Source organism: Fistularia commersonii, chromosome 16 (assembly GCF_037954325.1).
Source record: "Fistularia commersonii isolate RoL2024-O1a breed Wild chromosome 16, RoL_Fcom_v1.0, whole genome shotgun sequence".
Lineage (NCBI taxonomy): Eukaryota > Metazoa > Chordata > Actinopteri > Syngnathiformes > Fistulariidae > Fistularia > Fistularia commersonii.
In genome coordinates, this window is record NC_141299.1 from 4,748,769 (window position 1) to 4,772,997 (window position 24,229).

At 40.1% G+C, this 24,229-nt stretch overlaps 3 protein-coding genes across 4 annotated transcripts; 1 reads left to right on the top strand and 2 right to left on the bottom strand.

Annotated features, from left to right (window-relative positions):
• The first annotated feature begins 1,845 nt into the window (after nt 1–1,845).
• dcun1d4 (DCN1, defective in cullin neddylation 1, domain containing 4 (S. cerevisiae)) lies at nt 1,846–9,252 on the top strand. Of its 2 annotated transcripts, none has more exons than XM_086162348.1 (11): nt 1,846–1,923; nt 3,218–3,288; nt 3,380–3,419; nt 3,592–3,679; nt 5,248–5,336; nt 5,488–5,558; nt 5,990–6,081; nt 6,239–6,347; nt 6,769–6,873; nt 6,955–7,057; nt 7,154–9,252. In XM_086162348.1, exons 1-11 carry the CDS (start codon nt 1,905–1,907, stop codon nt 7,207–7,209), a joined length of 843 nt encoding a protein of 280 aa, XP_086018474.1. In that variant the 5' UTR covers nt 1,846–1,904; the 3' UTR covers nt 7,210–9,252. The 2 variants fall into 2 exon arrangements, with proteins under 2 accessions (XP_086018474.1, XP_086018475.1); XM_086162349.1 differs by lacking the exon at nt 1,846–1,923 and adding an exon at nt 2,311–2,920.
• Nucleotides 7,620–19,974, bottom strand: lrrc66 (leucine rich repeat containing 66). The gene is made up of 4 exons (XM_086162347.1): nt 19,171–19,974; nt 17,091–17,260; nt 16,674–17,007; nt 7,620–16,603 (listed from the first exon to the last, which is right to left on the bottom strand). The coding sequence occupies exons 1-4, from the start codon at nt 19,598–19,600 to the stop codon at nt 9,600–9,602; spliced, it is 7,938 nt and encodes a 2,645-aa protein (XP_086018473.1). The 5' UTR covers nt 19,601–19,974; the 3' UTR covers nt 7,620–9,599.
• Nucleotides 19,975–20,163: 189 nt separating this feature from the next.
• Nucleotides 20,164–23,820, bottom strand: sgcb (sarcoglycan, beta (dystrophin-associated glycoprotein)). The gene is made up of 6 exons (XM_086162350.1): nt 23,797–23,820; nt 22,829–23,038; nt 22,547–22,732; nt 22,213–22,404; nt 21,494–21,625; nt 20,164–21,327 (listed from the first exon to the last, which is right to left on the bottom strand). The coding sequence occupies exons 1-6, from the start codon at nt 23,809–23,811 to the stop codon at nt 21,127–21,129; spliced, it is 936 nt and encodes a 311-aa protein (XP_086018476.1). The 5' UTR covers nt 23,812–23,820; the 3' UTR covers nt 20,164–21,126.
• Nucleotides 23,821–24,229: the final 409 nt, after the last annotated feature.

Consider the following 24,229-nt stretch of genomic DNA (forward strand, 5'->3'; position numbering starts at 1 on the left):
TCTCCAGCAGATCCCCATTTGTGTTTGGAGGTGTTGTGAACATTGTGATTCAATTAAAGTTGGCCTTATAATACCTTGAATTAGTTGCGCGAAAAATCTCTAAAAACTTCTGGGCTTTGGAACTTTACAGCTGAATCCCTGGTCTGCAGATGCAGATGCATCCATTTTTGTCAATAATTTGCAATGTTCTGTTTTGTAATTATTGTTATTATGGTCTAGAGAATTCATGTATGGTCACGTGAAAACACTTGCACTTGAAGTTTTGATACATTTTTGAAAGAAAGCCTTTTTTGAATATGAAAATATATATCATATAGTATCTGTTTAAGCTTTCCAGATACATAAATCATACAAATGTGTCCTCAACATAATAGTTTCATTCCATTTCAATGATGCCACTCTCAGAAGTCTTTAACAGGAATTTAAATAAACTAAACAAAATAAATAAATAAACATCCTTGCTGATTTGACTTAATATATGATTTCTTTTTGTACATGATAAGCGTTAATTATACAATTGTTTTATACAATTTGAATAACTAAGACATGCTTTGGGGCGCATCTTGCAGAGTGATTGACACGTCCCCTTACAGCACAAAGGACCCTGGTTTGATTCCTACCGGGAGCCTTTCTGTTTGGAGTTTGCATATAAAAAAATCTCTTGGAAAAGAGTAATATCTTGTTTTGGAATGTAACGGATGCAATACATCTTTTTAAAACCAGAAAGATTTTTCTCTCATAAAAGAGCCAGCACTCACTGCAAATAGAGTTACTTGCCACTGCTTTTGCTTACATCTGATGTTTTATTCTTTTTTTTAACACTTGCCGCAGCACGATGTGTGGGTTTTGTCCATGCACATATGCAAAAAGGATCCCCTTAAACAGTATGGGAGTATGAGCGTATGGGAAGGCCCCTGTTCCACATTATGGTAACAGTTTATCCCCATTACCCTGATTTCACTGTATCCATAAATTACCAAATCCTTTCCTGCCAGCAATGCATGTAACCATACATGGCCTTGGCATCCAATTTATGTCACGTAGCTCAGTATATTACATCATGCCCCTCACCCCCATTATCAGTGTGCAGGATCATGCAACATTTGATATCATTTTCTTGGGCCAGTCCTCTGTGATAACTCCACTTTGCTGCAATGGTAGCAATTCAGGGGCCAGACGGTTCTCAATCGGTCACCTAACTCTAAAAATCTGACAGCATTTGGATATTTAAATTATGCGTTTACAGACTTTTAGAATCTACAATGAAGGGAATCATCGATTTAATGAATTATCGGGGCATTTGTAACCTGCTCAAGAGTCAAGATTTGTAATTGTCACTATTTTGCAGTGCGAGAGTTCGAACCTGGTGACTGCTATAATCCAATTTGCGGGCAAAACACGGCACACCAATTCATCCGACCTCTGCCCAGAGAACGACAGCACTAAAGTTTCAAGTTCTAACTGTGAAAAAGGTGAAAAGCCACACCAACAAACTCATCACCACTCTCCTCCGGCCGAATAGCTGACATTAAACGAACCCAAACAGCGGCTTCTCTGTGAAAGTCACCTCGTGACTTCATTGGCCAATCAGATTCCATCGTGGGCTGGTTTTTAAGCTTGCACGAGGAAATTCTGGCGATTGACGTTCACATAAAAAACTCTCCACCAATGAATCAGAGAGGTGGAAGGGCCTGTTTTGGGAACTCTGACCAATTACACGATGGGATAGGCGGGGCTTATTTGCCTTGTGAAATGACACTCGTGTTAGCCAATGGAAAGAGAGTAAAGGCGGAGACCACCCGGGCTCCCATTCAATCAGAGTTCAGAGGCGTGGCTTACGTGGAGTAGTTCCGCCTATTGGCCGGTCTGCGGACTTCCCACAGACAGTTGTATGTTTCATAAAAATGCACTCTGATGCGGCAAGTAAGTAGTAACGTTACATGGGTTTTTCCTCGATCCCTTTATGACTGTTGATAAATGATGCCGCGATGGTGTCGGAGCAGCAGTCAGACGCTTTGTAAAACAACGTCCGCTTCCTTGGGGCTCCATATGATTTGACGATACCGCATGAATTTCGTGGTATTTGTTGGCCTCTTTGTATTTGCCAGTGGTGTCTTTGGCGACAACAAAGGATGGATAGCGAGTGTAAATTCAGTTGTTTAGGACCCACAGAAGGTCGCCTTTGCTACTGCAGTTTTCCCGAACTTATTTTTTATGTAGCATTTGCGGCGCTTACTTGAATGCAGCCGACGTTTGTTAAATGACGATGGTTTTCGATGATAATCTGGGTGCTTTATGGTCTTTATATTTTTCATTACTGAGTACACGAACATCGTTTGGACTCTAACTTGTGGACAACCTTATGTCATTGCACAGCGATCCTTTTCTGGTTAACCGCGGAGTATTACACAGAATGAAAATTGTGACGCAGTTGTCTAAAACATGTTTCATTGCCTGCTGCAGCAGTGTTGTCGGGGTCTGCGGCATCTACACATGCTGCTGCAAAATGTCTCCAAAATGCTCGTGGGAAAGCAGACATCCAAATCTGGATTATTTTTCATGAAAAATATGTAGAAAGCTTTCAATCACTTGAGGTGAATGTTGGGGGGTAGATGGGTCAGAAAGAAATACTTGTTTTGTTAAGGCTTGGGAATTGTAGTTTAGTGCCCCGATCGGAGCCGCTGTATCACCGGCCTGTTTGAAGGAAACGGACTACAAGTCCCATGCACCCAACTCTCTAGATACTTTGTAAACTCTGTGCAAGTTGCGCGTCTGCACTGCTATTTTAGGTATGCAGCTAGTGCTACATGTTCGGCTGTGTATTGCTCTGACTAGGTCTGGCCTCAGGAACTAGATTAACTGCAACCATCACTGATGACAGTTTTTGGACGTCCATGCATAGATGACACTTTGTGACAAGGTAGCATGTATGGTCAAGTGTACTGTTTTGTCGAATTTGCTGTCGAGGAATGCTGGGAGTCACTCCCTCATTTGTATGGTCATTTTCGGCCTTTTTTTTTTCTGAAACACAACTTTAAATCAGGCGACAGTGATCATAGAACTTGAATTCTTTTACATATGTAAATGTATACGAATATATCATGCAATTCAGCTGATTGTTCAATGTGGGCGATAGTTAACAGCTACCTGCACCCATATGCTAATGCTGCAAATGAGCATAAGGTTCTTAAATCTATGCCTGTTTTTGTGAATTTAGATTTTCAGCTAAATTCACACTTGACGACACTGGCAAGCATCCACAAAATCCACCACACCTTGCACAGGCTGGTAAATATGGGTTCTGAATTTTATATGCTCCCAATATTCCATTTTAGGCAAATGTGTCTCACTTTGAACCATGTGGCATTTGTTCCTATAGAACCTTACAGAAGACGTTGGGCAGGATAACCATCCATCAGGTGACAATCCTGCTGTCCCTTCTTTTTTTTATTTTTTTTTCAACACCGTGACATCAATGATTTTGTCTGAAGATCGAGTGTCTTCTTTGAATCAGATGTTTGGAGAAAACTACATAATCTGCACTGTGTTGTTTGCAATTACACAATAATGCCTTCTACCTGTCTTCCTCAGCTTGCTGCTCCAGAGCCATGCCCCCCAGGAAAAAGAGGAGACCCTCTGCCGGGGATGACATGTCAGCCAAGAAGAGTCGACAGGACAGGTACGCTATCATCCGTTTTTGTTTCAATGTTTCAATTGAATGACCAAAAATCAAATCACAGAATCCTCCAACCTCTAAACACCACAGCCAGTAAAAAGTACAATTCTCCTGCTTGCTGTTGCAGTTGGTTGTTTAACCTTCATGGTTTAGAAAGATTTACAAACAATAATATTCTGCTTGTGTTCATGATAATCAGATTCTAAGAAGCGGCTCTAGAATCATGATTTGTGGCTGAGTGAATAGTATACTGTTAATCATGGTCAGATGTGGACACATGAAGTGTGCAGGTCAACTAGACCAAGACTAGACTAGTCACTGACACTTAATATTAAATGTAAAAAGGCAGATGTTATGGGTTTATTATCTGGGAAATATGCGTGACTTTTCATCAAAAGGCAGCCGCGACATAAAGTTATCTTTTAATTTGACTTTTTAACTGTGTATGTGGAAAGGGTATTTCAGGTTGGAAGGATATAAGCTTATTAAATCAATTATTATTAAATTAATTAAATCATGATTCTGAGTTCGGAAGACTGTCAATGCCAGATATAAACGATTTCCATTTTCACCTATCCTCCAGTTAAAGTTTTGCGGTGCAAAATGGAACAGAAACGATGATTGACACTGCAAGCATAGGTACACACCTGCACAGAAATCTAATGATCTTTTTGTAAAAATTCACGTAAATGCTTACTCTTGTTAAATGAGGGAGAAACTGGGTCAAAAAAATAAAACACAAAGCAAATTTGTCATCATGTTTTGTCTCCTAGTTGGCGGGGAGGTCATTTGTCTCAGGGCCTCCATGAACACATGCTCAACAATGAATTCCATCTCAAGCATTCATAATTTATATTTACAAGAAGTTTGCTTTAACACTTTGTTGCGATAGTGTTACATGCTCTGTATATGCAGCATCTCCTGGAAAGGTTTTTTTGGGGGGGTGACCCCCCTCCCCTCCCCACTGTTGGGGAACTTAGGACCTACTTTGGTTGTCTTATTCAGACTGGAAAGCAAACTGATGCAATATGTATAATATTTGGGCTGTTCCTATGCCTTCTTGGATTTTGCATCTTAAAATTTGTTCTGGGCTAATCTTTCCCAGTATGGCCTGAAATCCACTGAGTATTTTTTTAATTCAACCAGTTTACATTTTCCAGGTTGGCTGAGTTTGCTAAAACATTGTGTGCCAAAAAAAATCCAAGAACTTGATTTACGCAGAAGTTAGAGAAGTTCTCAAAGAATTTTTCTCAGAGGTGTAGGAGCTCATGTTATACTGCCTGCTATTTGAAGTCTGGGTCTTTGACTTAAGGAAGTGCTTAGCTATAATTACCACAAATGATTCCAACCCAAAATAGTAACAAACAGTTAAAAAAGCACTTGCAGTTTATGAAGTGCCTATAATTTGACCTTAATAGCATGAGTTATACAGTATTACTTGAACACTTAGACTCGTGAAAAACAAAAAGTGAATAAAAGTAACGTACAAATATTTCTCAAATTTGAGTCCCACTTGTGTGTTTGCAGGGAGTCCAGTCCTCTGTTGACTCAAAGTTTCTTCTCATTTGCAGTTTTTTCAGAAAACACGACACACCACAAATTCGTGAGGAGGAGACATTTTCCAGCAAGAGGTGTTTAGAGTGGTTCTATGAATATGCAGGTGAGGTGGGAGGTTTTTAAGTATTTTCTTGAGAAAGCACAGTACATGACTTTGTGAATTTGGTAGCATTATCAAGTGATCAGCTTTGCTGGTTAAATTTGATTGCTCAGTAAAAACCATATTTAACTTCTCACTTGTCTGTCTTCAATAGGTTGTGATGATGTGGTGGGTCCAGAGGGTATGGAGAAGTTCTGTGAAGACATAGGAGTGGAACCAGAGAATGTGAGATGCTGTTGTGGTTGTCTGTGTGCATGTGTGCTTGTGTGTGTGAACGCATGTTTTTGCATGCAATATTCAGTGCTGTTTACACATATCAGGTGCTGCTTGTTTTCATTTGTTAAGGCAGTGTTTATATTACTTCTGATAAGGCCATCATAGAAGTTACAAGATAACATTTTTTGGCTTCCATTAAATTGAGTGATTATTTTATGCTAGCCTTTGCAATTAATTTTTGAAAACCTCTGCATTAATGAGTAACCTGATTTGTTACATCCACAAATGATTCGAATTAGAACAGGCCACCACTTATTAAAGCAATTTTTTTTCCCAGATGTAATTGAGGTCATGCATTTTCAATGTATGACATGTGGCGGACTGGACTGTTCAGTCTTTTCTTGACAAATCTTTGCTATGAGGGTTGTTTTTGTGTCCAGGTGGTCATGCTGGTACTTGCTTGGAAACTGGATGCCCAGAGTATGGGATATTTCACCCTCCAGGAGTGGCTGAGAGGCATGGGCTCCCTGCAGTATGTTTCTTTTTAGTTCGTTTTTTTTCTTTTCAAAATGTATTGTTCCCTTGCACCGATATCTGCCCTAACATGTGTTTTTCAAGCACGCTCTTGATTCTCCATAGAGTGAGTGGACAAGTGGAGATTTCTTAATTGTCTATTCTGCTCTTGTCAGGTGTGACTCCACAGAGAGATTGAGGAATTCACTTGACTACCTGAGATCTGTCCTTAACGACAGCACCAGTTTTAAGCTCATTTATAGATATGCCTTTGATTTTGCACGGGTGAGTCTTTGCAAATATCCAATTAAATACAACTGTTTCATTTCAGTCATATATTAAAAGACACAGCTGTTTTAAACAGGATGTCTGAATTAATTTCCAACATTGCTATTCATAGCAGCACCCAGACCAAGTTTGATATTTGGAAGTTAAGATAGTTTTTCAGTTTGACTTCCAGAGACACTTAGCAAGTGTAATGTGTATTTGGTTCACTCATACAGATCAACTTCAGCTGTGATTTAAGGCAAGCAAATAGTTCAGAAATAATGGGATGAACATTTAAATTAAAACTTAGTGAACACTGTGCAGCGTAACTAACTAATGAAATTTGACTTGCTTGTGATCACCGTTCAATATTGTTTGGTAAATGTAGTTGGTATTTTGACTTTATTCCAAAAATTTCATTTTGTTTTGTTTTGGACAGGAAAAGGATCAGAGAAGTTTGGACTTGAATACAGCAAAATGTATGCTGGGACTTCTTCTGGGAAAGACGTGGCCTCTGTTTCCTGTGTTTAATCAGTTTCTAGAGGTAATAAAAAATGGATTATGTATAATGTTGTCCCTTCTATGTTTCCAATTTTTTTTTAAATAATCATGAATTGTTCCTCAGCAATCCAAGTATAAAGTGATCAACAAAGACCAATGGTGCAATGTTTTAGAGTTCAGCAGAACAATCAACCTGGACCTCAGTAATTACGATGAAGACGGTGCCTGTGAGTGAACCTTCATCCACACATAGATGTAATGCCAGAGTGCCATGAGGATGCCGCACAAATGTTCAAATTCTGTGTTTTCTCTTGTCTGCGCAGGGCCAGTTTTGCTGGATGAGTTTGTCGAATGGTACAAGGAAAGACAGATGTCATAGCTACCAAGCAAGTGGGGGGGAAAAAAAAAACAAACAAAAAAGCTACAACTGTGACAACTGCTCTGAGAATCAACAATACAAAACAATACAAAAGTGGTAAAGCAGTGACGTGGTGTTCTTCCCGGTAAATGAGGGTTGTGGGTGGGCTAGGGGTCAGGCCGCTGGGGATGCATCCTGTATGCATGCTGCCCAGCGTATGGAGGCGGTGGGGTGTCACTGTGGGGGTTCGGTTCCCTGCTGAAGTTTCAAAGAGGGCAAGCTTGCAGCAATCTCCAGTGGCATTGCTCTCTCTCACTGTGACATGTCATGTTGCTGTCTGTGTTAGGATATCATACATGGATACTGAAAGTGAAGTAGTATTGCGTGGGGAACTGCTCCTCATCCCTTTGTCTTCAGCACAGAGAAACCAACAGAAACGACCATTCATGCATTGTGTCTGAGTCTTAAACAGGGTCATGATGACCTGGGCACATTTGAATATTATATCTGTGCAATGAACTTGAATTTGAGCTTTTCTAGACAGATGGCACTAACAATAGTTTTTCATATTTTGAGTTAGATAGGAGTCCTACAAGAAGCACATCGTGTCAAATGTTTGATCGCGAGTTTATGGTGCCAGTGCTGTTTACTGTTAATTTGTGCCAGTGATTATTATTATTATTTTTTTTTAATTACCCCCCTACAGTTAATGTTAACTGATTGCTTCATCCCAGCAAAGTCTTTAGACCTCATAACACCAAACAAATCATCATTGCTGCATATTCTTATTACAGTCCAGCGGTGAGCCACCAATTCTCTGATCAGCATTTATTGGTCCGATGGCCAATTTATGTGTCTACGTTGTGTAGATAACAGTATTACTGTGCCTCAAAACATGGTAGTCACTTTGTGTCTCACACACATACCAACAAATCCAAATGTATACATTGTGTGTGAGAACTCAAAACACACACATACATACGCACACACTCACACACACACACACACACACAAGCACGCACACACAGACACACTGAGTGGTCAGGGATTATTTCAGGATGAATTCAGACTGTTTAGGACATGTTATAAGACTACATAGAGCTAGTTAGTGTCCATTTTGTCTTGATATATGGCATCTGTTTTGTCTTCCTTAGTCCACTGATAGTTTCAGGTTTTCTATTAGTAGCATCTTTCCCAACACTGACAGTGTTAATGTAACTACAGTGAAAGACTAGTGACCCTCTCAGGACAAGGTCCTCTAGGCTTGAGTAGAAAAGTAGGTTTGCTGAAAGCATCACTTTGAACCACCCATAGGATCTAATCAAAACAATGGACACTGACAGTTTGGAACTGTGTGATAATGCTATGCTGTTCTTTTCGCCTAGTATTATGTTCTTGTAACACATGTATACATTTTTGTCTCTGGCTGTGGTGTGACGCTGAATTGTCAAAAGATTTAATATTTGCATGCATGCTCCTACAGAGCCTTTTGTGAATGGATGAGATTTTTTGAAAACACTTCTTTTGTTTTGTACAGGAATTTGTGCAAGTGTTTTGTGATTAATTTGATATTCACAGTCATGTCTGATGGAAATCATGATTGTGTTTATTAAGACCTGGAACACACCTGTAACCTCACGGTGGAGCAAGAGTTCCCTCCTGCATTTGCCATCCATACACATCTTCACATATGCTGTCGAACTCCAGGAAGCGTCAGCCAGTTCACAGGATTTTATTTTATTTATCGGTTGTGCATACATTATTTGTTCTTATTTTTTGCTCACAGTCAAATAAATCTAGAATATACAACTGAGCTCTCATATCATTAAATTCCGAGACAGCTGGAACCATACGAATAACATAAAGCATAAATATACAATCTGAGACTAAAGTAGTTTAATTAGTTATCGCACATATGTTTATAGATCAGTACTTTAATATAATAATGACAATGCAGGAGGATGAACAGCCTTGTCCCAACTGTATATATGTATGTAAACTAAGTGTCTATATGTCTGTTTTCACTATAATCTATGTCTATAAATAAAAGGGTTTATTAACTTACATGCTTGTTTTTGGGGCTTTTTCAATAATAAGGCACCTGTTGTACTGTATTAGTACAATGGGCACCCCATAAATTATAGCAGTAATTGTTTATAGTAGTTACTGTTATTTACATCAACCCACAAAAGAAAGCTCAGTAGGCTGTGGTTACGGAAGCAAGTAATACTCTAAGGATAAACACAGTGCCCTCTTTCACCAAATGTTGATATTCTATTATAGTTTAACTTGAAGTGCTCTACTTAAAATGTGGACAACACACCATTTAAGGAACTACCACTCACCATATTTTTAAAATCACACTATCAATCATTTGCTTGTAATGTCAGTGTTTTATTTTGTGGGTTCTATTAAACCTCACTAATATTTTGGTTGTCAAAATAGCTTGCCAGGTTTTCTTTCTTCATGTTTTCCCTCTGTTGCAGGTAGGATGTTGGGCTTTCATGCTCTTGTTTGCTACTTCTCTGGAGAGATCTCCATGGAAGACCTGCCTCATCTGGTGGTGGTGGTGTTGCTGGAACAGGAGGTGGAAGGTCTTGAGGTGATTCTTCATCTTTTACTACATGGCTTCTGTAGTAGGGAATTCCATAAGCAGAATCATCAGCTGCCTTGTGTTGCAAGGTGGAGAAAAGCGTGAATTCAGGCTTGGATTGTTCGCACAGAAGGTTGTTTACATCAGAGGAAGACATGCCTGAATTGAAAATGTCATTTTCTGTGTCCCATTTTTGTCTCTGGGATGACATGGCTTTTAGGGCGCTGAGACCTTTCATTTCATTCTTGTCTTCAGACATAACTTTCCAATATTTCTGCATCGCTCTTACATCCGCTTCCTCTTTGTCTCGTTTTATTCTATCCTCACTTTCAGCAGTGGAAGAGCTAGGTGATGCTGTTGGGGGAAGTTCTGGTCCTCCAAGTAGGTTCTGCTGTGAAAATGACAGACTCTCATCTAGATACCTCTTTTGACTTGAGGCCGGGAGATCAGACAGGGGGCGTCCGACACCCGACCACTGTATCTCAGGCGGCAGTGCTACATCTGTGGAGCTCCTGAACAACGTCATCCTCTTCGTCAAACGGTCGCTGACATTTGGTGTTGGATCTTTCTTTGTGGCAAGAGAGTTATTTTTAGTTAGCTTACTATTGGACGGTCCATCTTGCAATATTACAATTTCATCGTCTATATATTTCTGTTTTGTAGTGTCTATAGATTTATCCTTGCCACTGGAGGGAAAAGAATCACTTTGTAGTGATGAAGGTTTGATAATTAAGCGCCTGTAGTGTATCAGAGAATCACTGTCTGTCACTCCAGAGTGCATTTTGTCAGCGCTTTCATCAATATCATTTTCAGTCTCACTGCAAGAGGATGGGAGGATGCTTGGCTGCGGGGATCTTGCCTTGATGTTTAGACGTCTCTTTATGTAAGGCACTCGGCCACTCAGGTCAGGTGTACTCTGGTCCATTGTCTCACTTCCACTACTGCTGCTGGAAAATGATTCCCTTTTAGATGGTCCTCTGATATTCAAATGAGAGACTTTTGTGAGGTCATGAAACCGTAAGTCTTTTGATGTTTGAATACTTTGGTATGATCCCTTGTCAGTAAATCTCAGACCTTCTGATGCACGTTTTATTGGCTCATTTTCATTTTCGCTGCTTGAGGAATCATCATGCTGTTGTTTGGCAGGTGTCGTTTCCCTGACTTTGAATTCCAGGTACTTCCTAATTTGTGGTGTACGCAAAGCTGTCAACAAAGCGTCCTGATTTGACGTTCCATCGACTTCTGGGAAGCCGTGATCCCCTCTTAACGCATCCTTAATCCCAGAGCCCTTTGTGTTGTTATTCTGACCCTTTAAACTGACAGGAATGTTGTTCATTTGCAGCCCGATGCCTCTTCTGTTTTGTCTTTTCCTCTCAGTCTTAATTTCATTGCTTGAAGAGGAGGGGGAGTCAGGTGGAGATAAAGTGGACAGAGGTGGCGTTTCTTTTGTTTGTGAAGTGATTTCAAGACGCTTTCTGAAGCGGGAGAAACTAAGATTCATTGTGGCCCACCGTGACTCAAGTTCCTGGTTTATCTCTGGTGTCGCACTTGGGGTGTTTTCCACCATATTCTCTGTGATAGGTGTAAAGTTTTCTAATTTGACTGGGTTCCTCTCAGCAGTGAATGAAGTGTTAAGCACAGAGGGCTTTTGAAACCAAATAGGTCCTTTGTCATTGGTCTTTTCCTCACTCTCAGTTGTGGATGAATATGTTTCAGATCGCTTCACCTCTAGAGAAACGCCACTAACAGCCAGATCTGGCACTGTTAAAGGTTCCTTAATGTCTGCATGCCTGTTGATGTGAGGAACGCCCAGATTCATCTTGTGCAGCATCTTCTTTTGCTGTTCATTTGTAAATCCAACACCACTTTCATCTTTCTCACATACTACTTTTTGGCTTGTAAATCTGCCTTCGTTGTCACTGCTGGAAGAGCCAGAGTCTTCTTGATAAGACGTTTCTTTGATATTTACATACTTTTTGACAGCAGGGGCACCTATATTCAAGTCATTTAATACTGTCCCTGAGGGATTATAGACTTTTTCATCTTTTGAATCATCACTTGAATATGCATCAGACTCAAGTGATGGTGTTTTGATTCCTGGGTAGCTGGATGCCTCTTGATATGCAGAAAATGCAGGTGATTGTGGTTTATTTTGTAAACCACCCCAATTTGGAGTAATACCAACAAGATCAAAACTGGGCTGTGTTGTTTCTTTACTCACAGTTTCTTCTACATTTCCTTCCATTTGCTTCCCTCTGTGGCCTCTTGGTTCATCATAGCTGTCACTACTTGAAGATGAATGAGAAGCAGGTGATTGTGCTTTAGCTTCAGGGCCTCTTGCACTGGAGGGAACATGCTCAAGGTCAAGTCGAGGCCACTTTGCATCTGGATCTTGCCTCACAGACTGAGATAGTAGCTCCGCTCTGTAGGTTTCCCCTGTCGCAGATTCATCTGTGTGTTCCGACGATTCAGAATCGCTATTAGTACTAGAACATGAATCGTCAGGCTGTGATAGTGTTTTGATATCCAAGTGCTTCTTAATTTTAGTAATACGGTCAAGATAAATGGTAGGCCGCTTTGTTTCTTTGCTGTGACTCACTGCTTGAGATTCTCGAAAATTTTGTTCTGCAGTTTCCTCCATTCCTGTCATCTGCTTCTCCATGGGGACTGATCTCTCTTCCCCACTGTCAATGCTTGAGTCCGGTTTAGCGGATGGTCTTTGCACTTTAATATCGAGGTATCGCTTAAGTGGAGAGAGTTGAAATTGATATTCCGCAGTGTCCACCCCTCCTGGCATTTGCTTCTCTCTGTGGTCTGTTGTTCCATCCTCCTCATCACTACTAGAAGATGAATGAGAGGCAGGTGATTGTGCTTTACTATCTCGACATCGTGTGCTGGCTGGACTATGTTCGGTATCAGGCAGAGGCCACTTTGCATTTGGGTGTTGCCACGATGATTCATTGTCACTATTGCTACTTGAAGATGAATCATCAGGCTGGGATAGTGTTTTGATATCCAAGCGCCTCTTAATTTTAGTAATACGGTCAAGATGAAGGGTAGGCTGCTTTGCTTCTTCATCGTGACTCATTGCTTGAGATTCTTGAAGATGGCAATCTACAATCTCCTCCGTTCTTGTCAACTGTTTCTCCGTGTGCACTGATCGATCATCCTCACTGTCACTGCTCCTGTCTGGTTCAGCAGGTGGTGTTCGTACTTTAATATCAAGGTATCTCTTAATTGGAGACAAATGAAACGGACTTCCTGCACTGTCCAACTTTTTTGCCTTTTCCTTGTGGTCTGTTGGTCCATCTTCTTCGTCACTACTAGAAGATGAATGAGAAGCAGATGATCGTGCTTTACTATCTAGACATCTTGTACTGGCTGGACTATTTTCATTATCAGGCAGAGACCACTTTGCATTTGGGTGTTGCCACGATGATTCATTTTCACTATTGCTACTTGAAGATGAATCATCAGGCTTAGATGGTGTTTTGATATCCAAGCGCCTCTTGATTTTAGTAATACGGTCAAGATGAAGGGTAGGCTGCTTTGTTTCTTCATTGTGACCCACTGCTTGAGATTCTTGAAAATTAAGCTCTGCAATCTCCTTCATGCTTGTCATCTGCTTCTCCATGTGATCTGACTTTTCATCCCCACTGTCACTTTTGGTGTCTTCTTCAGACTCAGAGGGTGGTGTTCGCACTTTAATATTAAGGTATCTTTTAATTGGAGAAAGTTGAAATTGACCTGCACTGTCCACTGTTTTTGCCTTTGGCTTCCCTTTGTAGCCTGCTGTTCCATCCTCACCGTCACTACTAGAAGGTGAATGAGAGGCAAGTGATTGTGCTTTACTATCAAGAAATCTTGTACTGGCTGGACTATGTTCAGTATCAGGCAGAGGCCACTTTGCATTTGAGTGTTGCCCCGATGATTCATTGTCACTATTGCTACTTGAAGATGAATCATCAGGCTGGGATAGTGTTTTGATATCCAAGCGCCTCTTAATTTTAGTAATACGGTCAAGATGAGGGGGAGGCTGCTTTGTTTCTTCATTGTGACTCATTGCTTGAGATTCTTGAAGATGGCAATCTACAATCTCCTCCGTTCTTGTCATCTGCTTCTCCTTGTGCACTGATCGATCATCCTCACTGTCACTGCTCCTGTCTGGTTCAGCAGGTGGTGTTCGCACTTTAACATCTAGGTATCTCTTAATTGGAGACAGATGAAATTGACGTCCTGCACTCTCCATCTTCTTTGCCTTTTCTTTGTGGTCTGATGTTTCATCCTCACTGTTACTACTATGGGATGATTGAGAGGCAGGTGATTGAGATCTAATATCTGGAGACGTTGTACTCGCCGAAATATGCTCAAGATCAAGCAGAGGCCACTTTGCATCTTGACCGTGCTCTACAGATGGATATCGCTCGATTGGGAACTTTGCTCCATGCCACTCCTCTACCTGTTTCTCTGTGTGATATGAGGATTCTGCGTCACTGCTGTTACTAAAAGAGGAATCAGCTGGTGGACAAGCAACCTTGATATCCAGGTGCCTCTTAATGTTGGTAAATCGATCAATGACGGGCCGTCTTGTTTTTGACTCTCGATTTACTGTTTTAGGTACTTCAGTTGGACTGATTTCCATGTTCCTGTCTCCTTGCTTCAGATTTTTGTCTTGGCTCGCTGTTTCATATTCATTTTCACTACTTGTGCCTGAACCAGAATGTGGTGATGGTGCTTTAGTATCAAAATGCCTCTCAATGGGAGTATAGCCACCAAGATAGAGGTCAACATGACCTCCTGTTTGAGATTCTTGAGACTGAACACCTCCAATATTCGCTTTTTCTGGACTCTGCTGCCGCTCTGTCTCGCTCTCACTGACAGATGATGAATAAAAGGTGGGTAGAGAAGCTTGACTATGTAAGCGCCTCTTGCTACGTACACTTTCTTCAAGGTCAAGTGCCGGCCACAGTGCACCTGTATTTGGACTTTCTTCTCCAGATTCTTTACATGAATGACTTGTATGATTTATCCCACATTCATCAAGTTTCTTCATTTGGGCCATTTTATCTTCCTCTGTTCCACTATTATAACATGAGCCAGGATATCTTGCCACTTTGATATCTAGATGCCTTTTAATGTGAGGAATGTGCTCAAAATCTAGGGCAGGCCACTCAGACTCCTCATTCTTGGTGCCTTCACTGACTTTTATTTTCACGGCCGTAACTTCTTCATCCTTACAGCTGGAAGAAGATGAACTACCATTAGGAGCTTTGGAATTAGGATTCATACTCTGACTGATGACGCTAGGCGTAGGTTTAATTTTCTCACGGGTATCCTTCTCTCCTTGAATTATAATGCCGCTTGGCTTTTTAGCTGCAGGAATGGATTTTTCCTTCTTCTTTCCTTTACCTGTTCCTTGTTTGTCTTTGTAATGATATGGCTCCCATTCACTGTCGCTGGAAGATGAGAAGGAATGTACTGTTCTCATTCCTGCTCGGTCACGAGTGTATTTATGACTGAATGGCTTGTTTGCCTCTACTTCATGAACCAGCTGGCCAGAACTAGCAGCTTTTGAATGGTTAGTCTCAGCAATCTCAGGTTTATTACAGGTCCTTAACGCATCTTCTGTTTCCTCATGGTCAGAGGTCACAGTGTAGTGTGACGGTTCATCCTCACTCACATATGAGCTGGAACTGGATGAATTATCCTGCTTATCTTTCGCTGATGTATGTGCCACAAAAGACTTTGAATACTTGAAAGAACCATCAATACTGCTGGACTTTAGAGAGGTGTGTTGCGGAGAGTCACTAAAATCAAATTGTTCTCCATTTTCTTGCCATTGCTCAGGGTGTGTTAGGTTGGTGTTATTAGCATGGGGTATCCAGTCTTCAAAAGGCTCAGATGAAAATTCTGGAATCTCATTTTTTCCTTTAATAGAATTCTTAGGTACAGCAACTTCATCTGCTGACAAATTAGCTCTTTGCTGAACTCGATCCTGCACAGGCCGAGGAGCGGTGTTGTCTGACTGGGTCATTTGAACCCCGTGTAGTACATTGTCGGACAGAGAAGAATCTGAGGATGAAGATAAATGTCGTCTCTTATCTTGCTTGTGTGCCATGTGTCCTACTTTAGAGAAGCCTGACTGACTTTTGCCTTCTCTTTTGTTGCCACCTTCAAGATTCAGATTTGAGGTGTCCTCACTTCGCAGATCTTCAGCTCTTTCCTTATCAGTTGCAGCTGCCTCACATTCAAACACTGCATCCTTATTGTTTTCTTGTTCTTCATTTAGGATGGAATTATAATGTTCTCCATTTATATGATCTCTAACTTCTATACAAGTAAATGTGACTCTCCTTTCCCTCTGGGTTCTTGCCTCCTCTGGCACCTCGGCATCACTGTAGGCCTCATTGTCATATTGTCTCTGTTCTGCAGATGCAACAGAGGATGAAGAGCGTTTCTTGATCTTCCTCCAGAGAACATCAATAAGTGGTCTTGCGAGGACTCCAAGGATGAAGGCAATGAGAAAGGTGATGAAAACGGACAAACATACAGGCAAAGTCAAATCTGGCTGGGATACTGTCCGAGCTCCTCTTTTACTCATCCAACTGCTGTACTGGGGCATTTGTTGGCCGATTCCGGATAAACTTCTGGTCCTTCTTTTTGTTGCTTCTGTCTTGCTGATGTGGAGGATAAAAACCGTTGCAACCTCGTGTTCTTCCGACACACATGCATATAGACCACCATCCCTCTCTTTGACGTCGCTAATAAGCAAACCAGGCTGATCTTGGTTCACATATACTTGGCCATTAGGCGTCCACCAATCTATAAAAAAACAAAGCAAATGATATTCAAATTGTGTTTGTGTGTTTAGTGGTAAAATTCTTTATCTTACCTTTTGTAGGGCATGTTAGCAGTATGTCAGAGCCAATATAAACAGTCACATCTTGGTGGAGCATTGTGCTGTTTTCAGTATTAAAACAGCTCAGGTCATCCTCTTCTAACTGCAACAGGTCTGTGCCCGAGTGGCTGGACGGAGAGGCACACATCACACTCCAGGACTCCATGCCTCTTCTGTCATCATAGGCCATCAGCCTTCTTAAATTGCTCATACTGCAGTCACAATGCCACCTGTTCCCACCCAGGTTAACATTTGTCCCGATGTTACGAAGAGAAAAGTATATCAAAGGATGAAGACTGGTCAACATGTTGAAGCTCACATCAAGGACCTGAGAGAGACACGAACATAGACAAGATATTGTGCCAGGGGATCAACTGCATTGAACACTTTTGCAGGGAAAATCAGTGTTACCTTTAACTCGGTCAAATCCTGGATCATTTGCAGAGGGAGACTGGAGATGAGGTTATGTTTTAGGTACAGTTCTTTCAGATGTCGAAGGTTGGAAAGGTCTCCAGGTTGTAAAGTTGAGATCTTGTTGAAGGAGACTTGTAGAACTTGTAAAGACTCACTGCCATTCAGCCCTGGGTGATGGAAATAATGGTTGTAATTAGAATTTAATTATGGATTGTGACGGTTTAATTTGGTGGTGTGTGTTTTCAATGACAATAATCAAAACAAGTTTTTCTCTCTCTTCTCAGTACTATTCAAGTTAACCCTCTTCAATTTGCTTAACAAGTGCTTCTGTCAGTTTGAGAGCATGGAGTCTGTACCTTGTTTCAATTGCTGAGATAAGATTGTTTTAAAAACACTCTCTGGATTTTTATTTGGAAACTCCCTGGGATGTGAGACAATAGTCACATGATTTCTTTTGACTGCAAATTTTATTACAAGATGATTAATTAGGGAACAGGAATATTTCTGTGGTGATTACTCTTCCCTGCTTTTCACCAGGTCTTGACAATCTCCATGAAACTGCAGGACTGAAGTAAAGCACAGTGAGTCTGTGCCTCATTAGAGAGCCAGTGAAGTTACTGTGAGCTGAATACCAAGCAGGAAAAAAAAACCTCTGACTGTCAACACATCCCTTGCTAAGTAAATGGGCCGTTCACACATGTTGGAGGAACCAAAATCATGCAGCATAGCATTCATCTATCTAAAACGCTTTTATCCAGACATGTAGAAGAAGATGTAGATGTCAAAGTTAGACTTCAAGTTTACACCTGTGAAAACTTGTGCTTTTAATGTTGTATAGCATCATTGTCTGTTTAGGTTTAATCATTTGTAAGGGGAACAAAGTACTACTGATGGAGTCAATGACCAATGAGGAGTTTTTGTTTGACAAAAATCAAATCCACAATGAAAACATCACACAGACTGACAGACCGACAGACAGACAGACCATCTGTTTATCAAAAATGAATAATCAGAAAATATCACAATGGTCTAATTGTGCCAGGAAGCGTCTTAGCTGAACTTGTCATCTTTCTTAGGCTTGGCTTTCTACTGACTCTGAGCCTGTTTTTCTACCAGATGCATATTTATACATGAAAAAATTAAAAGATTTAGATAAATAAATGGTTGTCGTGTGCTTGATGAATTTATCAAGACCAGAGAATCTGAATCAGAATCCTATAAATAAGATTTCACAAAATACTTTTTTCTTTTTTTTTCCCACTATTTTGCAGACAGAGGTGATTTAGCCACAAAATATAGAAGGTGTGGTGTACACTATAATCATGTCCCTCTATTACGAAACCTTTGTATTAGATAAGATTTGACTGATATGTGAACTTAACAAGGATCAGTTTTTGCAAATACTTTTGTTTAATCTGACGATTATAAGCAGGTAAAAGAATTTTCATACGTAACTCATAAATAGCTAATGGTTTTGAGGTACATGTGCTTATATTGACATTTTAATTACAGACTGCCTCAATGTTACTACTGATGTAAATAATGTAGCACATCTGTCAGTAGCAGAAAATACATTTCTAAATCAAACGTTTATATCTGTCAAAATAATAATACACTGTTGTACACTTACCACTCACAACTTCCATTAAATAAGAATACTTGTACGAAAAAAAAAATCAGAAACATCAGTACTTCATCCAGTGAAAAAATACTTAGACATTTCTCACACCACTCTTGTATTTTATATCACACCTCTAGGTGCAGTATTATTTGTGTATGAGCTACCTTATCAACATTGGTAGATGAGGGCAGTTTGTGTCAAGGTAAAAAAAATCCTCATACATAGTATTTCATGAACCTTTAAGGAGAGGATCTAGTCAAATTTCTTCAATTTTTTTTTCATGTCGCTCACAGTAGGCAGTGATTATCGCACTGTTCACATTCTATTTATATCTTTTATAGGCATGTAAGGCCATATTTCAATAATGACAGTAGATAATCACAGTAGATGATAGTAATTGCCCCCAGGGGACATATAAAGTGTTTTGAATTGAATTGATATTCTGCATCAACTCACCCTCTGGGAGTTGCTCAAGCTGATTCCTCTCAACAAATAGCAGACGCAGGGCAGGCGTCCAGGATACACATCCAAGTCTTCTGCTGGTTCTGATGCTGTGAAGAGGTTTGCCATGTAGGCTTTCCTTATATCTCTCCACACAAAAAGACAAGCGTTTGATTCTGTTGTTTGACAGCCATATATTCCTGAGGTTATGATATGGTTTGTCGACTGTCACAGATTTGAGGTGGTTATGAGACAAATCCAACTCAGTGACAGAGTCCCAGATGTTTTTTGGCATCCAAAAAAGTCCAGATGAAGAGCAGTTCACCAGGGAAGATCTTTGACTTTTGCAAGTCACTGGAGAAGCTGGTACTGGAGAGCAGTAATGAAGTCCAGAAAAGACAAGGAACAGAAACTGACCCAAGAGGCGTCCTGGGACCCTGGCCATCACTGCCTCCCCGGGAGTGCTGGTATATCATGAACTCATCTATATCAAACTTAAAGTGGCAGAATATAATTAATTGGAATATTAAGATCTGTTGAATGATGGTCTACTCTCAGCTTGAAGGAGGACTGATGACAGAAGGGCCATTAAGTACCAAAACAATGCCTATTTATTAAAACAAAAGAAAACAGCACAGAAAAACACTGACCTGTATCATTCACTCTTTGCTGGCAGATCTTGGCTCTCTCGTAACACTGCGTCTTAATATTACTTCTCTCTGACAGGCTCTGATCAAAGTCTGAAGTATACACTGCTGTGTTCAGCAGCTAGCCAGAGATGCCATTCCATGATTTATTCAATGATTTACATGTCGAGTTAATGTCTTACTGTCACTGTTTTTTCTTTATGCATTATAGATAACTACGACCCTCAGAGTTTATGGGTGGGACAGCCAAGCCCTAAGTGCACATTCTATTAGATCATAAAATAAGATAATGTCTTTTATGATTTTAAATGGCATGTGAGTACGTGGAACATTTCCTCAAAACAAATGATAAAGAGTTTTTTGTGGAGCAGTCGTGCTTCAACAAGTTTCTTTATTGAAACAAACACCGTAATTCAATGTTGGACATTTAAAAGTAAAGCCTGAAGCCAGTATTTTTTTCTATAAGTTTAGTTGATCAAAAACATTCATAACAACGGGCATCAAGTAGGCAATTCTGAGAACCACTGCTTAGTAACATATCTCAGCAACCACCATTATGAAACAGACAAGACAATCTCAAATAAAAGTAAAATATTTTATCTATATATATTGCACGAAATTCAAACCACTAGATGAAAGCTGTGTACCTGCTGGCTCAACATTTCCTGACATTCTGCAACGTTTACAAAAAAAAAAAAAGACATTTGCACTAAGTTGTATTTTGGATTAGTGCAAAACGTTTCATTTCGTTTATCCAATACTATTGTACCATCCATCTTTAAAAAGACACATTAATTTCAAGTTAAAAATCATCCCTTGTATCCCACTGGTACATGCAGAAACAGATATACTCTGCTTTAGCATTTATTGGATGGCTTCTGTTCATTTCACCAGTAAATAACAATAATCACTTTTATCTAGTTCTTCATGCTTGCCAGCAAACATAATACACAAAGCTGCCGAGATAATATTAAGTTTTCTATAAGTAATACTGGACGGTAAAGCAAAAAGTAAACACTGTAGCTTCCAAACCCAAACAAAATAGGGAGTCAATGTCAGTCAAATGTAGAGTTTAAATGCTGATTTGGTATTGCGAACTTCAGATTAAGATGTTAAACTAAAAACCAATCAAACAAACACTTAAAGCAGGTTTCTATCTTCAACCTGATGGGAGATGATCTGTAACACAGGTCGTGTTTGGCAAGTAACAGATCCAAAGTTATTATCATGATCGAGGCATATCAATATATGCACAAGTTCAAGTCTCTATCTCATTGCAGAGTTGACGGATGTAAGGGGGTGCATTAAATTTCAGTCCACTTTTCTAATGAGCTTTTCTACATGGGTTGTCAGATGTCTGGCAGCCCATGTTGGGATACTTCACCTGCACACGGAACAGAGTCCCATCTTCACACATGCACAGCTTGTACCTCTCCAGACCCTCATCAAAGTACACATCTCCTGCAGAATTAGGGATGCGTGTTGCGTTGAACATGACCGATCCATTGAGGACAATGCTGTTTTCCTGAAAAGACAAAAAAAAAAAATCCTTCTCATGATTTCAGTCTCAACTTTTTCAATGAATTAAAGAAAAAAATAATTTCACGCGAGAAGTTATGTGTGAAACATTGCCATATGTGTCAAACTATGTTCGACACCAAATTCCATGGTCAGAAGTGATGCCTACTTACAGCTCTGAGCTCGATGCCTCCACCCATTTTGAATTCGACAGTTCGGCCCATGATGTTGACCCCCTCATTCCCGCGAATGATGGCTTTGCCGTCTCCTTTGATATTCAGATCTGAAGCGGCACTGCTGGTTATCTAAAAATCCCCCAAAACCATGAGAACAATTGAACAGGATAAATGGTGTCACTCACATTAATGCATCGAAAAAAAGAACAAGATATTATACATTTCACATGTATTTTGTTTTTCATTTGCCTTTATACAACATCTACTTGATGACACTATCCTAAGAGAACAACATATTGTATTTTCCGACTAGACGGGATTGCTCCGTACACAATTCGAAGACCGTAAGCAAGAATATTATTAAGCAATTAATTTACAGTCACAAAGGATCCTACGAATACTGTGTCCAACAATGTATCGGCCAAAATCCAAATGTCATGTCTCATTTTCATTCACACTGACTATAAATTTCACAATTTAAAAGGTTTCATTTTTCCAGAGAACTTTACATTGAGAATAACATTACTTTATATATTGAAGTTTAATGTTCTATTCCAAATCAGACAACAACAAAAGTGTATTTTTCTGCACAACACCATAAATATGATAATGTGTTTTGATACATTTGATGGAAGAATTCACAATTTCATGGTCAGGAATGGAAGTGGCGATGTGAAATATGAATGGACATTAAATATTAGAAATAAGGTACACACCCTCTCTGTAGAAGCCTTTTTAACACTGAGGACTTTGACACCTTTGGGCAAATGGAACTCATGGTTTTCATAATCTGTGCTGAAGAATGTGTTTTGTGTACGAGGGTCGGTGAAGGATATGCCAGTGTCACTGACAATTGATGTCTTGTCCTTTTCTACACTCAGCTTGGTGGTGCCTTGCTGGAACACGACCTGGAACAACACACATCATGTAGAGTAATGGGTTTTTACTATCCAAATAGCTGGTCATGCTTCATGTTTTGAGCGTTAGCTCTATGCCTAGAGCTCTAAGTATAGAGCTAACACTTAGGGGCTAATGTACTTGAATTCTCACCGGGTTGTTGTTGCCAACAATGACCAGGTCTTGGTCCTTCCGGCCTCCCACTGTGCTCTTGTGCAGTGGATGAACAATGCCCATGTCCGCCTTCTGCTTGAAGCGTAGAAGGCCTGACTCATGGAACTCCATACTGTCACAGCCATTAGGCCCGATACGGATCACAGTCCATATTACAAGTGTGATCTGAGGGTGAGTGAAGTTATAGCAGACATCAAGAGACCAGCATCAAAAACCATTGATCATGACCTTGTGACCATTATTCACAAGTAAGATACTCACAATGAGGTTAATTAAGGCAAGGAGGAACAAAAGGACAATGATGCAGACAGCCATATTTCCCTTCCGTCCCCTTAGGCCTGTTTTATGAAGACGCTCTTCTTCTATGGGAACATAGCCTGCTTTAAAGTTACTGTTGTGTTCTTTGTTAATATTACGTCTCTCTATAGCCTTTTCTCGCATGGACTTCTTCATTGGACCATTGGAACTCTCCTGGAGAGACAAAGCTCATTTTAAACACAGTCACAAAAAAATCTTCAATATGCAAACATGAAATCAGAACACACCAAACTAAAACATATTATCAGACAATGCTTGGTACACAGGCCTGTAACCTCCTCACATGTTGATTAAATGTCAAATCACATTTCCACCTTCTTCAATCAACTCATTGCCTTAAGCAATATATGTAATTATAAACTGTATGCAGCAATGCAATAATCGAATTAGACATTTTCTCGCTCAGTTGTAAATCTTCTGTCCTGTATGTTTGATTCACACGCTGTACATTTCTGGGCCACTAGCATGACCATCTTTGGCTTTTAGCTCTCACTAATGACTGTCTCTTGTGCTCTGCGTTGAAATGCATGGCTGTTAAATGCCACTCGACCGCCTGTCTGGTCACAACTAAAAATAAACTGCAGTCATTTAAGCGACAAATGAAACTAACCTCAATTATCTCAATCCAAACAGGTCATATTATTTACAATATTACCCAAACTACTATGGTAGGAAGCGAAAGTTCTATATAACTGGCGGTATTTTGATTTCCTTGCAACGGTGATAATGCAGCGGAGGCCAATACATTCATGTTACAGTAAGCTCGGCAACAAAGATAAATTCAGGAAAAGGAAACGTTTTCTAATATGTATCTGAAATCAACATTAGTACTGTTCCTAAAAACCAACAGCGACAACGTCAAAAGCGTGGTAAAACAAACCCAAATCACAACATATTCGAAGATAACAGACCTGCTCAGACGCCATGTTGACCCTCCCTCATCTACTGACGGAGCGACCGGGGATGTACCACTGTTTACTGCCGAATAATAAAACTGCTTTTTGGGAGGTATCGATGATACAGTATATTAGAAATGAAATATTAGATTAGTGAATAATCTTTCTACAAGTATTTATTAGAATAAACATCGAATGACGCTATTCATAACAGCGAGAAATGTATAGTACGATATGGTTTGTTCCAGGTTAACTAGCCAATGACAGAACGACTTTAAAATAAGAAAAAATAGGTGGATGCTGGATTTGGAGCTGCCATGCAGGAGGGCTAAAGTTTCTAGTTATTTTCTTCCTAAAGTTCTAATCTTCCCAAAGTTTAGGAAGACTAAAGAGAAGATTTATGGACGTAGTGAGAGGATATGAAGGTAGTTGGTGTGAGAGAGGAGGA